Source organism: Aquarana catesbeiana, linkage group LG05 (genome assembly GCF_042186555.1).
Source record: "Aquarana catesbeiana isolate 2022-GZ linkage group LG05, ASM4218655v1, whole genome shotgun sequence".
NCBI lineage: Eukaryota > Metazoa > Chordata > Amphibia > Anura > Ranidae > Aquarana > Aquarana catesbeiana.
Genome location: NC_133328.1, coordinates 630,700,802 through 630,717,776, shown reverse-complemented (window position 1 = coordinate 630,717,776; position 16,975 = coordinate 630,700,802). Strand labels below are relative to the sequence as shown.

The window sequence follows — 16,975 nt, the reverse complement described above, 5'->3', positions numbered from 1 at the left end:
CAAGAGGGACTCCTATGGCACCAAGATAAGATTTTCGTTCCCCAGCAAGCCAGATTACAAGTGTTGAAGACCTTTCATGACCATCAGCTAGCTGGTCATTTTGGGGTTCGAAAAACAACTGAGCTAGTTCAGCGGTCCCTATGGTGGCCCACTTTGAAACTTGATTGTAAAACCTACGTCAGCTCCTGCATCATCTGCCAACGGAACAAAGGATCCAACGCCAGGTCTTGGGGCTTGTTAAGACCCTTGCCAGTCCCAGAACAACCATGGAGGAAGATTTCCATGGACTTTATCGTGGAGTTACCCCCCTCAGAAGAATTTACTACCATCTTGGTGGTAGTAGACCGCCTGTCCAAAATGGCGCATTTTTTACCTATGAAAGGTACCCCCTCTGCCTTAGATACAGCAAAAATCTTTATTAAGGAAATTGTTCGACTACACGGATTACCAAATAACATCGTATCAGATAGAGGGGTACAATTTACTTCTAGGTTTTGGAGAAACCTCTGCAAATTACTTTCTATTGAAATGTGTTTGTCCACAGCTTACCACCCACAGAGTAACGGTCAGACCGAAAGGACCAACCAAACGCTGGAACAGTATCTGCGGTGCTTCTGTTCCTTTTCTCAAGACGACTGGATTCAACTATTACCTTGTGCAGAATTTGCTTATAATAACTCAATACACACTTCTACCAACCAATCACCCTTCTGGGCGAATTACGGCTTCCACCCCTCATTCCTACCCAACGTCATTCCAGAATCTTCAGTACCGGCGGTTCAGGACAGAGTGGATTTCATCCATACTAATTATCAGACACTCCAGGATACCATGAAGAAGGCCCAAGAAGAATATAAGAAGCAGTACGATAGGAAGAGAAGAGCGAGCCCTACCTTTAAGATAGGGGACAAGGTCTGGCTCTCATCTATAAATCTCAAGCTACCATGCCCATCTCGGAAATTGGGACCCAAGTTCCTGGGTCCTTTCGAGATCAAACGCGAAATCAACCCTGTAGCCTTTGAACTCACTTTACCCGAATCTTTCAAGATCCATCCTGTTTTTCATGTGTCACTTCTTAAACATGTTGTTTCTAGTCCTTTTCCAGGGAGAGAAGAAGTGCCCCCACCTCCGGTCCAGGTTGGAGATGAAGCAGAATTTGAAGTTGAATCTATCCTTGACTGTCGTCGGAGAGGTAGGACAATTCAATTTCTAGTCAAGTGGAAGGGGTATTCTGCAGAAGAGAACTCTTGGGAGCCCGCAAGTTATGTACACGCTCCTAGGCTAATTCAGAGATTTCGCAGTAGGTACCCCGAAAAATGGGCACGTTTAGGCATCCGGAGGCTGCCCCTTGGGGGGGGGCACTGTCAGGGAAATAGGCTAGCAAACCAGCACAGGCAAGGCCGCGCTAACGCGCATCAACGCACACGGGTGTGCAATGTTTCTACTAGGCGGACGCCTGGCACCAAATTCGGACGAATGCGCGTGCGTAGCAACGTCGCGATGTTACGAACGCACGAACGGAACGGTGTGCGTACGACGTGATACTACGCCTTGTCTATTTAAACGTCCCACTGATGGTGCCACATTGCTGGATTATCGTCAGCTCTTCCTGTGTTCCTGTGATTGTGTTTCCTGTTATCCTGACTTCCTGTTGTCCTGACTTCCTGTGCACCGACCTGGCTTGTTATCGACTCCTCTGGACCTCCTGGCTTATTCAACCAGCTTGCTTCTGAATCTCCCTGCCTGCTTCCTGCATCTGACCCCGGCTTGGCTAAACGGACTCCGCATTCCTCTGTCTCCTGTACCTGGACTTGTTGCTTTGATTCTCGGACTGCTTACTGTGTTTGACCCCCTGGCCTGGCTTCTGATTTTCCTATTGGACTTCCATTGGTCCCATCCTTGGATCCTAAGCACGTTGCCTCTACGGACTTTCTCTATCAAGCCACCAACACCGGCTCCTACTTCCAGGCAACCCGTGCTTCTGTGAGCACCACATCCCTGTACCATATTCAGGGTTGTGCTGCACTCGGCCGCAAGGGGAGCCCTCTCAGCAACTCGGTCTCCTACCAAGGTCCTGACAGACTGATTCCTGTGACATCAGCGAAGAGCAGATTCAGTCCACTCTCTGCTGAAAACGGGTCACAGGAGGGCAAAACGATTTGCCCTCCTGTGACCCATAGCAGAAGCCCAGCCAAATGAACACAGGCTGGACTTCTCCTTTAATGTTGGCTACATGCTCCATAATCCTAACATTCATGGCTCTAATTGTGCGACCAACATATTGTGGGCCGCAAGGACATATGAGTAAGTACACAACATTTTGTGAGGTAGTTAAGTATAACATGTTGGTTATTTTTCTAAGAAAAAAAATGTGAACCTTTACAATCACTTTAATATAATCAAATTGCAAATATTAAATGTCCAATAAAAATCTTGATAAGCAAATCTTGCGTGCAGCATCCTTATTCACCCATGTGAAGTAAATAAAAAAAAAAAAAGTGATCTACTTCACCGCGCCCTTTGTACACACTCCACACTCATCACATCTATCTGACTCTTTATAGAACTAAAAGAGTCAAAGTGCGACATTCATCTTAATGTCACTACGGCCACCTTATCAGCTTTGCTGTTACCAGTCCTTTTATGTTTTATATCCTAGCACTTGGATTAAGTGCTTTTTATGTGAGTACCCATCTTATATTAAATGATACTTTTTACAAATCATACAGAGAGCACTAGATTTTTTCTTTGTATTATATGTTGCTACGGGAGAGTTACAAGGCTTATCTGCGGAGTTCGAGAGGTGCCCAGCTTCCATCCACAAGTTTACCATTACCACCAGAGGTGGTGAAAGCTCTTATGACCTTCCTGTTAGCTCAGGGGTCTAATAAGCAAGGTGAGCAGTTTGGCTAAACATATGGTGTGAGCACGGATCAAGGAGCACCCCAAACTTTTGCATGAAGCACCCTTTACCACCATTGACGTCTCTGTGCCTCTCTATCTACATGTGTGTTTCAACATACGAACATATGAACTTTTTATCTATTGAATTTTGATTCATTAATCGTTTTTAGTTATCAATTTAGCGCTGCACTGATTAATTTACATTGCGCTATATATACACTGTATATATGTAAATAAATTGCCTTTTTATAGTTGGCCCCCTACTTTTGTTCCTGTCCCCCCCATGTGCCCCCCCCCTCCCTAAATATGCAAGCTGAAGATGCCACTGGGCCTGGCGTGCTGGATTCCTTCTTCCATCTATCCTCCGTCCTCCATCTATCCTCCCTCCTCTGTCCTCCAACCATCCTCTGTCCTCCATCCATCCATCATCCATTCTCTGTTCTCCATCCATTCTCCATCCATCCTCCATTCTTTGTTCTCCATCCATCCTCAGTCCTCCATCCATTCTCCATCTATCCTCCGTCTTTCATCCATCCTACATCCGTCCTCCATTCATCCTCCGTTCTCCGTCTATCCTCCCTCCTCTGTCCTCCAACCATCCTCCGTCCTCCATCCATTCTCTGTTCTCCATCCATCCTCCGTCTTTCATCCATCCTCCATCCATCCCTTGTCCTCCATCCATCCTCCCTCCTCTGTTCTCCATCCATCCTCCGTCCTCCATCCATCCTTCATCCACTCTCCATCCTCCGTCCTCCATCAATTCTCGCAGGAAATGAGGAGGGAAGGTGATTAGTGACGATGGCTGCAGAGAGAAGAAACTAAACTGAAAGCAAACTGAAGACTGGTGTTCTGTCAAAAAAGCCAACTCGTTAAAATCTCCCATGACATCACTTCCGGTGACTCTCCAGCAGTAGTAATACCAGATTTCAAAGACTTGGCTGTTTTCACAGAACAATGACCAGCTGAACAAAGAGGGCGGGTGGGAAACAGCACGGCTCTCTGTCGCTCTCTATTGGTGCTTCATCACAGGTGCTCTGGCATGGGCTTAAAGGGTAACTCCACTTTTGTGGGAAAAAAATAGTGAAAAATAAATAAATAAACTAGCATATACAATTGTAAAAGTCATATTGTAATTGAATGTTATTTAAAAATTCCCTTTCCCTTTCAATCTGCAATGCTGTAATTTTTCTGTAAAATGCAATATGGCCACCTGGAGATAATTTCCTGCTTGTGTGATTGGCTCACTGATTTTCCCAGAGTTCTGCACTAAGATACAAGTCAGATTTTGTGCATCCCCTGCAACAAAAATGTCATTTTTTTGGTGAGATACTCCCAAAGGGAAATCACATGTAAAGGGACCCTGCCACTTTCCTCATTAGATCCCTACAAGTGCAGCAGCTGATTGATAATTATAAAGTCACTCCCATTGGATACACTCTGTACATGGACACAGAGAAACAAACAGCTATTTCTTTACAATAAGAAAAGGTAGGAATCTGCAACAAAGTTTGCTATAATCCTTGCAATGCACATACTGTAGATCACCCAAAGGGGAATGTTTTTTTCTCAACAAAAGTGGAGTTACTCTTTAAAGCAGCATTAAACCAAAAATGTAATATATTGCAGCTTACCAATCATTAGATGGAACGGCTGCATTTGTGTTCTTTTCTTTGGCTTTTTTTTTCTTTATGATGCTTTGCCAGGCTCTAACTGCAGCTGTCTTCAGTTGTTCTTTGTGGGTCTTTCTGCCTTTAGTTTTGCCTTCAGCAAGTGAAATGCTCAATTGGGTTGAGATCACGTGATTGACTCGGCCATTGCAGAATATTCCACTTCTTTTCCTTCAAAAGCTCCTGGGTTTTGGATTGCAGTTTTTGGATCATTGTCCATCTGTATTATGAACCGCCATCCAATCAACTTTGCTGCATTTGGCTGAATCTGAGCTGACAGTATATCTCTAAACACTGCAGAATTCTTCCGGCTCCTGTCTTCTGTCAGATCAATAAATGCCAATGACCCAGTGCTACTGGAAGCCATGCATGCCCATGCTATCACACTGCAAGCTCCACCATGTGACCACAGATGACGTTGTGTGCTTTGGATCATAAGCTTTTCCCAGCCTTCTCTACACTTTTTTTACCTGTTATTCTGGTACAGATTAATCTTAGTTTTATCCGTCCAAAGAATGCTTTTCCAGGACTGGTCTGACTTTTTTAGATGTTTTTTGGCAAAGTCTAATCTGGCTTTTCTATTCTTCAGGCTTCTGAATGGTTTGCACCTTGTGGTGAACCCTCTGTATTTGCTCTCGTGAAGTCTTCTCTTGATTGTAGTCTTTGACAATGATACGCCACCTCCTAGAGAGTGTCCTTCACTTGTCTGGATGTTGTGAATGGGTTTTTCTTTATGATTGAGAGGATCCTGCGATCATCCACCAGTGTTGTTTTCCATGCACCTCTAGGCCTTTTTATGTTGCTGAGCTCACCAGTGCATTCTTTCCTCAAAATGTACCAAACTGTTGATTTAGCCACTCCTAATGTTGCTGCTATCTCTCTGATGGATTTTTTTTTTCATTTTTGAATTCTTAGAAATGGAATGTTTCACTTGCATGGACAGCTCCTTTGAACGCATGATGTAGGTTCACAGCAATAGATTCCAAATACAAATACCACACTTAGAATGAACTCCAGACCTTTTACCTGCATAATTGATGAAGAAATAACAAAGGAGTAGCCCACACCTGGCCATGAAACAGTTTTCATGCAATTGTCCAATTACTTTTTGGTCTCTTGAAAAAGGGGGGATGGCTATTCTTAAGAGCTTTAAATTCCTAAACCCTTCCTCCGATTTGGAAGTACATACCCTCAAATTAAACATGAGAGTGTGCACTTTCAGCCTATTTCAATTATATAACTATCGCTTGAATATGTTTCAGTAAACACCTACAAAAGTCTAAAATTGTGCCTGTGCCAAAATATATATGGACCTACAGTGGGGACGGAAATTATTTAGACCCCCTTAAATTTTTCACTCTTTGTTATATTGCAGCCATTTGCTAAAAACATTTAAGCTCATTTTTTTCCTCATTAATGTAAACACAGCACCCCATATTGACAGAAAAAACACAGAATTGTTGATCATCCTTGAGATGGTTCTACACCTTCATTTGAGTCCAGCTGTGTTTGATTATACTGATTGGACTTGATTAGGAAAGCCACACATCTGTCTATATAAGACCTTACAGCTCACAGTGCATGTCAGAGCAAATGAGAATCATGAGGTCAAAGGAACTGCCTGAATAGCTCAGAGACAGAATTGTGGTAAGGCACAGATGTGGCCAAGGTTACAAAAAAATTTCTGCTGCACTTAAGGTTCCTAAGAGCACAGTGGCATCCATAATCCTTAAATGGAAGACGTTTGGGACGACCAGAACCCTTCCTAGAGCTGGCCGTCCGGCCAAACTGAGCTATCGAGGGAGAAGAGCCTTGGTGAGAGAGGTAAAGAAGAACCCAAATATCACTGTGGCTGAGCTCCAGAGATGCAGTCGGGAGATTGGAGAGAGTTGTAGAAAGTCAACCATCACTGCAGCCCTCCACCAGTAAGGGCTTTATGGCAGAGTGGCCCGATAGAAGCCTCTCCTCAGTACAAGACACATGAAAGCCCGCATGGAGTTTGCTAAAAAAACACCTGAAGGACTCCAAGATGGTGAGAAATAAGATTCTCTGGTCTGATGAGACCAAGATAGAACTTTTTGGCCTTAATTCTAAGCGGTATATGTGGAGAAAACCAGGCACTGCTCATCATCTATCCAATACAGTCCCAACAGTGAAGCATGGTGGTGGCAGCATCATGCTCTGGGGGTGTTTTTCAGCTGCAGGGACAGGACGACTGGTTGCAATCGAGGGAAAGATGAATGCGGCCAAGTAAAGGGATATCCTGGCTGAAAACCTTCTCCAGAGTGCTCAGGACCTCAGACTGGGCCGAAGGTTTACCTTCCAACAAGACAATGACCCTAAGCACACAGCTAAAATAACGAAGGAGTGGCTTCACAACAACTCCATGACTGTTCTTGAACAGCCAGAAACCTGACTTAAACCCAATTGAGCATCTCTGGCGAGACCTAAAAATGGCTGTCCACCAACGTTTACCATCCAACCTGACAGAACTGGAGAGGATCTGCAAGGAGGAATGGCAGAGGATCCCCAAATCCAGGTGTGAAAAACTTGTTGCATCTTTCCCAAAAAGACTCATGGCTGTATTAGATCAAAAGGAGCTTCTACTAAATACTGAGCAAAGGGTCTGAATACTTAGGACCATGTGATATTTCAGTTTTTCTTTTTTTTAATAAATCTGCAAAAATGTCCACAATTCTGTGTTTTTCTGTCAATATGGGGTGCTGTGTGTACATTAATGAGGAAAAAAATGAACTTAAATGATTTTAGCAAATGGCTGCAATATAACAAAGAGTGAAAAATTTAAGGGGGTCTGAATACTTTCCGTCCCCACTGTAACTGTAATGCCCTGTACACACGGTTGGATTTTCCGATGGAAAAAGTGCGATCGGATTGTGTTGTCGGAAATTCCGATTGTGTGTAGGCTCCATCAGACTTTTTCCGTCAGAATTTCCGACACACAAAGTTTGAGAGCAGGATATAAAACTTTCCGACAACAAAATCCGATCGGCTAAATTCCGATTGTGTGTTCACAAATCCGACGCACAAAGTGCCACGCATGCTTAGAATAAATTAAGAGACAAAAGCTATTAGCTACTGCCCCGTTTATAGTTCCAACATACGTGTTTTACGTCAACGCGTTCAGAACGATCGGATTTTCCGACAACTTTGTGTGACCGTGTGTATGCAAGACAAGTTTGATCCAACATCCGTTGGAAAAAATCCATGGATTTTGTTGTCGGAATGTCCGATCAATGTCCGATCGTGTGTACAGGGCATAAGAGTCCTAAATATAACAAGACTTACAAATCAGCTTGAAACTTGGTCTGGGATTGTATCTCCAAATGGTGACCACCGCTTAATGTCTCACCTGGCAGTGGTGGAAGGGGACCATGGCTCTTAAGGCGTCAGCATACCAAGACGTTTTGGACAATATCATGCTCCCAACTTTGTGGGAACAGTTTGGGGATGCCCCCTTCTTGTTCCAACATGACTGCGCACCAGTGCACAAAGCAAGGTTCATAAAGACATGGATGAGCGAGTTTGGGGTGGAGAAACTTGACTGACCTGCACAGAGTCCTGACCTCAACCCAATAGAACACCTTTGGTATGAATTAGAGTGAAGACTGCAAGCCAGGCCTTCTCATCCAACATCAATGCCTGACTTCACAAATGCGCTTCTGGAGGAATGGTCAAACATTCCCATAGACACACTCCTAAACATTGTGGACGGCCTTCCCAGAAGAGTTAAAGCTGTTATAGCTGCAAAGGGTGAGCCAACTCAATATTGAACCCTACGGATTAAGACTGGGAGGTGTGTGTAAAGGCCGGCGTCCCAATACTTTTGGCAATATACAGCTGTGGTTTTGAGAATGACACAAATATTAATTTTCACAAAGTCTGCTGCTTCAGTGTTTTTAGATCTTTTTGTCAAATGTTACTATGGTATGTCAAAGGATTTTATTGACAATTACATTAAGTTTATGCAAAGAGTCAGTATTTGAAGTGTTGACCCTTCTTTTTCAAGACCTCTGCAATTGGCCCTGGCATGTTGTCAATCAATTTCTGGGTCACATCCTGACTAGTGGAGGCCCATTCTTGTCAATGCTTGGAGTCTAGTCAATGCTTGGAGTTTGTCAGAATTTGTGTTTTTTTGTTCACCCGTCTCTTGAGGATTGACCACAAATTCTCAATGGGATTAAGGTCTGGGGGGGTTTACTGGCCATGGAGCCAAAATGTTGATGTTTTGTTCCCCAAGCCACTTAGTTATCACTTTTGCCTTTTGGCAAGGTGCTCCACCATGCTGGAAAAGGCATTATTCCTCACCAAACTATTATTGGATGGTTGGGAGAAGTTGCTCTCGGAGGATGTTTGTGTACCATTCTTTATTCATGTTCTTAGGCAAAATTGTGAGTGAGCCCACTCCCTTGGCTGAGAAGTGACCCCACACATGAATGGTCTCAGGAGGCTTTACTGTTGGCATGACACAGGACTGATGGTGGCGCTCACCTTCTCTTCTCCCGACAAGGTTTTTCCGGATGCCCCAAACAACCAGAAAGGGGATTCATCGGAGGAAATGACTTTACCCCAATCCTCAGCAGTCCAATCCCTGTACCTTTTGCAGAATATCAGTCTGTCCCTGATGTTTTTCCTGGAGAGAAGTGGCTTCTTTGCTGCCCTTCTTGACACCAGGCCATCCTCCAAAAGTCTTCTCCTCGCTGTGTGTGCCGATGTCCTCACACCTGCCTACTACCATTCCCGAGCAAGCTCTGCACTGGTGGTGCCCCCGATCCTGCAGCTTGATCAACTGTAGAAGACGGTCCTGGCGCTTGGTGGACTTTCTTGGATCATGGGGATATTTCCATTTATGCTGATGTGAGTTGGAGTGAGTCCCTGGATTTGGACGCTAAAGTGCCTGTTTAAAGATCCCTGGCTGGGGTTGCAGCCATCCGCCCTTGAGGTCTCCTGTTAGTAAGAGACCAATTCCATCTGGTAAGAGGCAGCATTTTTATTAAGAGGTGGAGGTCTATCTGCGCACTCTACTGTCATCACAGCAAGTTTATGTTCCATTTTCACAGAGCACTTGGAGACAAACTTGGTTTCATGCATGTCATCTAGCATGGATGGACTTTAATTATTACTTTTTCATTTGAGTTATGGACTTTTTTTGAGTTTATTTTTCTTTATCTCTATATTGTTTTTGTATATTAATTATGGTTTAGTTTCCATAGATGTGTCACATTATCTCCTTTTTTTTGTCACTTGAGATATTTATTTGTCAGTGATTGTGTCACTTATTATCGATTCTTCCTTTTGGACATAGGAGTTAATATCTGTGTCCTATCAATTAATTGTCATTTTCTGATTTATTTTATATTTATTATATTTTTCATTTTTCACAGTGTTTAATTACATTGACAAGCACATAAATCACTCAATGATCATCACTCACTCTCATATTTGTATGAGATTTTTTTGACACTTCTTGTTGTCATCTTCAGTTTTTAGCGCGACTTTCTGATTTTTATAGGACTTTCTTGGATGCCCTGAAGCCTTCTTCACAAATGCAGTGGAAATGTTTTTTTTTATGGGATCAAGTTCATTTTCATGGCAAAGAGGGACAAACCTGATCACTCTAAATAACAATCTGTAGAATATGCAAATCACCATCATAAAAAAAGAGGCAGCAGACTTTGTGAAAATGAATATTTGTGTCATTCTCAAAACTTTTGGCCACGGCCAGTGGCGTCTCTAGGGGGTGGCTTTTGGGGCTATAGCCCCGAATCTGGGGCCAATAGCCCCGAGTCTCTGCAGGGGTCCCCAAGGGGAGGGGAGGCTCTCTGGGGACCCTGATGTAAGTGGGGGGCCCTCTGGGGACCCTGATGCATGGGGGAGGCTCTCTGGGGACCCTGATTTAAGGGGGAGGCTCTCTGGGGACCCTGATTTAAGGGGGAGGCACTCTGGGAACCTTGATGCAAAGGGGAGGCTCTCTGGGAACCCTGATGCAAGGGGGAGGCTCTCTGGGAACCCTGATGCAAAGGGGGCTCTCTGGGGACCCTGATTTAAGGGGGGGGCTCTCTGGGGACCCTGATTTAAGTCTCAGGCTCTCTGGGGACCCTGATTTAAGGGGGAGGCTCTCTGGGAACCTTGATGCAAGGGGGAGGCTCTCTGGGAACCCTGATGCAAGGGGGAGGCTCTCTGGGAACCCTGATGCAAGGGGGAGGCTCTCTGGGGATCCTAATGTAGGGGGGGCTCCCTGGGGACCCTGATGTAAGGGGGGGCTCTCTGGGGATATATACTGTACACACACACGTATATTATATACACGCGTATGACTTTCTTTACTACGTTGCTATGGGCTCTAGCCCCAGATATTTTGTAGACCTAGCAACGCCCCTGGCCACGGCTGTATTGTATATATTTGAAAGCATTTGTACTTCACATTATTTCTTCACACCTGCCTAAAACTTTTGCACAGTATTGTACATGTACGCAGCAAAATGTTGAATTTAGATATTTCTTTTATAATATTGAACACTTCACATATTTGAAATAAACCTTATCAGTAATGCAAATGTAAAGGAATCCTCCAAAATAATGAAATAAAATTTGTTCCGAAATAACGTAATTTAAATTTGAATTTAACCGAATTCTTAAACCTGCTTTGATGCTAATTAACCACTTGCTTACAGGGCACTTAAACCCCCCTCCTATCCAGACCAATTTTCAGCTTTCAGCGCTGACGCATTTTGAATGACAATTGCGCGGTCATACAACACTGTACCCAAATTACATTTTTATCATTTTTTCACCACAAATAGAGCTTTCTTTTGGTGGTATTTGATCACCTCTGCGGTTTTTACTTTTTGTTAAAAAAAATTAAAAAAACTGAATTTTTTTTTTTAAATTTTTTTTTTTTTTTATATTTTGTTATAAAAAATTTTAAACGGGTAATTTTTCTCCTTCATTGATGTACGCTGATGAGGCGGCAGTGATGGGCACTGATGGGTGGCACTGATTGGCAATACAGGTGGGCATTGGTAGGTGGCACTTGTGGGCATTGATAGGTGGCACTTGTTGGCATTGATAGGTGGCACTTGTGGGCACTGTTAGGTGGCACTTCTAGGTGGCACTGATGAGGCAGATGTTGTGCTTCAACTTCGGGACCGATGTCCCTGACACCTGAGCCGGTGATCGGCTTTTTTCTCTACTCGCGCTGTCAGCGCGAGTAAAAAAAAAAGCCGATTACCGAACTATTGTTTACATCATGTGATCAGCTGTCATTGGCTGACAGCTGATCACATGGTAAGGGGCCGGGACCGGCCCCTTACTCGGATCGGTGATCAGCCGAGTCTCAGTGACTCGTGATCACAGCGTGCCTGGCGCACGCCCTGCAGGGCGCGCGCAGGGAGCGTGCACAGGGGAGGCTGTCATATGACGGCCTCCCGGGAATGCAGGTCCGCGCTGTGGCCATCATTCGGCCATAGCGCGGATGTCTAGTGGTGAAGAAAACATGGCCTGTCACTACCTTCATGTATCAATGGCATGCTTCCATCCCTGGTTATATTACAGAAAATTGGAGAACAGAGATGGGACTTTATATGAAGCATGTCATTGTAGGTGATAAATATACATTCAATTATATTCATTTGGATTTAGTTTGATGTCGTTAACCCGTCCGGCTTGTCCATGATTGTTTTAGGCCTACACAAGTAGAATAAATAGAATACAGGCATAATCATAAAAGATGAAATATTTGTATTAATAATCACAATTTTATGCAGACAAATCAAGGGACATCAACTGATACAATTCTTGCAGAAAAATACGAGAGTCAAAAAATATATGACAATCCAAATTTTACATAAATCACATGATAAGAATACAAAATCAGAGAAAAGTTCATTGAATTCAAGATAAGAATAGGCTTAGCTCGGCACCCTTAGTTTATAACCCGACGCGTTTCTTGGTTTCCTGCCAGTCATCAGGGGTGAGATGCACGTATTTTACTAAAAAAATCGTTGTGACCTGGGGGGTCCCAAGAAATTGCCTTGATTTACAGGGATTTCCTCTCACTTCCTGTTTGGCTATGGGACAGGAAGTGAAGGGAAATCTCAACAATGGGACACAGATGGCAGAAAAAAAAAATCTGATGGGGGTTATAACCCTCCCTTGATCTATCCAAAATGAAAAAAAAAAAGTTTTGCTTTCAGTTCTACTTTAATGCAATTATGTATTCATTAAAAAGCTTATTTTTTGTCTACATAGAACTGTTGTATATATCTGAATTGGTCCTGATATCACTTCCTGTAATCACCTACACAGCAGCATGGGGGGAGGGGAGGGGCAGCACTCTGAGCCAATTAGAGCTTTACAGCTTTGTACACTTCTGTCTGACAGCAACAATAAACTACAATGAAGATAACAATTAACTTCACTTATTTCCTTCATTTTGATCTGTTAAATATACATGTGAAAGAATATTGTTATAGCTTTTCAATCAGTGTACAAATCACTCTGTGAATCCTGCCAGAAATCCAGTGCTGTCCTGTGCACTCTGCAGTCTGATATTAACCATTTCCAGTCTGGGCCAATTCTGACATTCCTCTCCTATATGTAAAAATCAGCATTGTTTTGCTAGAAAACTGCCCAGAGCCCCCAAACATTATAGATAGTTTAAAGCAGAGGCCCTAGAGAATAAAATGGTGGGTGTTGCATATTTTTATATTTGCACAGCGTCTTTTTAAATGCACATTTTTTTGAGAAAAAAAAAAAAAAACGTAATGAATTTTATTACACACACGATTTTAAAACACAATATATTACCCATATGGTGAATTATAAAAGATGATGTTATGCTGAGTAAATAGATACCCAACATGTCACGCTTTAAAACTGCGTACGCTCGTGGAACGGCGCCAAAAAACGACAGTATCTAAAAATCTACAGTGTACAGTACCATGAGTGAGTGGTGTCATCCTAGGACAGGAAGTGTGTTACTGGCAGGATCTCTAGGTAAAAATAGAAAAAAAACATCTGAAAAAAAGAAAACCAATGCAGTCACCACATCTAAGTATTGGCAAGCTGCAATAGTGTACATTACATTTTCTGACAATTTCGAATAATCATTCAAATTATAATCAATGATAATAATCTTATCCTGACCACTAACACTTAGAGCCGGTTCACACCACATGCAGTCCAGTGTGTTTTTTTCTGCATCAAAAACGCATGGAAAGTAGGTTATATGGTTTTCAATGGCATAGATCACACCAGTGCTTGCAGTTCCAGTGCGTTCCAGTTCCAGAAAAAAAGTAGAACATGCTGCATTTTTCCTGCACTGGACTGTACTGGAACGCTGTAAAACGCATCAAAAACGCACGGGAACGCACCAAAAATGCATTGCAACACACTTGTCCTTATTTATGGTTAAGAAAAAATAAGGGAAAAAAAGCACTGGACTGCATCAAAAACGCACCAAAAACGCACTGGAATGCATCAAAAATGTGCATGCAGAAAAGCACCTGGAATGCATCTGGGCCAGTTTACACCATAGAAACGCAGTCCGGATGCGCTCCAGATGCTTTTTTAATGCACGTTTTTGATTCGTTTTTGATGCAGTCCAGTGCATTCCCCCCCCTTTTTTTTCTTAACCTTAAATAAGAACATGGGTGTTGCAGTGCAATTTTGGTGCGTTTAGGTGCGTTCCAGTGAGTTTTTTATGCTTTTTACAGCGCTCAAGTACAGTCCAGTGCAGGAAAAATGCAGCATGTTCTACTTCTTTTTCTGGAACTGAAACGCATTGGAACTGCAAGCACTGGTGTGAACGATGCCATTGAAAACCATATAACCTACTTTCTATGCGTTTTTGATGCAGAAAAAAACGCACTGGACTGCATGTGGTGTGAACTGGCCCTTAATGAACCCCTGAAAACCCCAAATCTTATTATTGTCACTATAAGGGCCAGTTCACACCATAGAAACGCAGTCCGGATGCTCTCCAGATGCTTTTTTTTCATGCGTGTTTTTGATGCATTCCAGTGCATCCCCCCCCTTTTTTTTCCTTAACCTTAAATAAGAACATGGGTGTTCCAGTGCATTTTTGGTGCGTTGCTGTGAGGTTTTTATGCTTTTTACAGCGTTCCAGTACAGTCCAGTGCAGGAGAAATGCAGCACGTTTTTTTTTTTTTATGGAACTGGAACTGCAAGCACTAGTGTGAACTATGCCATTGAAAACCATATAACCTACTCTCTATGCGTTTTTGATGCAGAAAAAAAACGCACTGTAATGCATGTGGTGTGAACTGGCCCTTAATGAACCCCTGAAAACCCCAAATCTTATTATTGTCACTATAAGAGAATAAATCACACTTTCCTGTGCTAAGATTTCTCAATGCTGTGATTGGTTGTGTTGGGAACCTTTAGATTTATGACATATGGAATATGAATCTTCTGCATTATTCCATTAGTTACAAATAATCAGATTCAGATTTCTGTGATGTCAGCAGGTTTGGGCAGATTTTCTGTTGTATTATTATTTCTCACGTCGCCTTTCACCCCCAGATATTGTTATAGAACCTTTCCATACAAATAACCCGGCATGGAGGGGCTCAGTGAAGGTGGTGGTGAAGGTGTGGAGGTGTCGGATCGGGTCACACAGATCATAAAAGGACAGCTGCCCGGCCTCATAATCCACATAGATCCTGACTCTGTTACTGGAGAGATTGGGAGATATTCTGATCTCTTTATTGTCATGTCTTAGAAAACACTCACCGCTATACCTGTGCAAACCCCAGGACTTGTTATTATATCCAATCCCTGACTGCCATCCTCTCCTCCCTATACTGGGATAACACATCCCGACTATGTATTGTTCTGACTCACTGACATCCACTTCCCAGTAATGTCGCCCCGAGGAAAATCTCTGACTGCTTAATACCTGGAACCATAACTGAAATCTCTCCGGTGTTTCTGGACGATTCTGCTTTATATCTGACCTGGATACAGTTTTCATGTCATCTGATATCTGTAGATTATTATGAGCTGTGTTCACATCCAGTAATATGTCTGAAGCTTCCTGTATATTGAAGAATACATTTACCTCTTTTATCATATCAGATAACCCTGTGTGTAATGTGTGTGAGATTCCAGACACATCCAGATCCCCTCCATCATGGAGGAGTCTATCATGTCTCTCTCTGTCCTCATCATCTCCCTCCTCAGTATCACACAAGTCCCCTGTGTCTGATTCCTGTAGGACAGTCAGTGGGTCAGTCATGTTACACAGCTCCTCAATGTCCTCCATCTTCCTGGACAGATCCTCCTTCTTTATTTCCAGCTGATGGATCAGATCAGACAATGAGATCCACTCTTCCTGGCTGGAGATGTTCCTCAGGACTCTATTCTCCAGGTCCTCCAGATGTCTCCTGAGCTCTATGAACAGGGCAGTGACTCTCTCTGTTAGATCAGCTGATTTTTCTTGTACTTTTCTCCTGCGATCCTGCAGACTCTGGACTCTTTTCTCCGTCTCCTCTCTCTCTGTCATCAGTTTCTGCAGAACATTTCTCAGTTTCTGTTTCTTCTTCTCGGAGGCCTCATCCAGAGTCTCCACCTTGTGTCCCCGGTGTTCTCCGGCCAAACTGCAGGTCACACAGATAAGGGCAGAGTCCTCAGTGCAGTAATATTCCAGGATCTTCTTATGAATGGAGCATTTTCTGTTCTCCATGGAAGTGGTGGGATCAGTTAGGACATGTTCTGGTGCTTTGCTGTGGACTCTCAGGTGATTATCACACAGAGAAGCTTCACAATGCAGACAGGATTTAACAGCAGGTACAGGAGAGTGAATACAGTAAGTACAGAAGATTCCAGTCTTCCCTTCTTCCAGCTGGGAAGATCGGAAAGCCTCCACTATGTTACGTAGTGTTATGTTCCTCTGCAGTACAGGCCGATCCTGGAACTCTTCTCTGCACTGAGGACAGGAATAACCTCCAGACCCCTCCTGTGTATCCAACACACCATCAATACAGACCCGGCAGAAGTTGTGTCCACATCTCAGGTTTACAGGATCTGTATAAATGTTCAGACAGATGGAACAGTCCAGCTCTTGTCTCACATCAGCAGATGCCATCGCTGACAGCAGAAGAGAGAAATGAAAGTGAAAGTCTCTGAGACTGAAAATCCAAAGTCATCTCACATTTCTCGGCACAGGGTGGGGCTGAGCTGGTCTTGCAGCTTTTATCTTGAGGAAGTTGGAGGACAAATAAATATTTATATTGAAGGTATATGTCCCTACATGTGAATAGTATTTTCACCCTCTATTGAAACTAGGCTTGGCTACTGAATCACTGAATCAAATCAGTGAATCAACTCACTACAGAGTTTGAATGAATCGAATCATGAAAGTG

At 43.2% G+C, this 16,975-nt stretch overlaps 1 protein-coding gene across 1 annotated transcript; it reads right to left on the bottom strand.

Annotated features, from left to right (window-relative positions):
- Positions 1 to 12,360: 12,360 nt before the first annotated feature.
- LOC141145549 (E3 ubiquitin/ISG15 ligase TRIM25-like) lies at positions 12,361 to 16,714 on the bottom strand. The gene has a single exon (XM_073632319.1). It carries the CDS (start codon positions 16,696 to 16,698, stop codon positions 15,106 to 15,108), a length of 1,593 nt encoding a protein of 530 aa, XP_073488420.1. The 5' UTR covers positions 16,699 to 16,714; the 3' UTR covers positions 12,361 to 15,105.
- Positions 16,715 to 16,975: the final 261 nt, after the last annotated feature.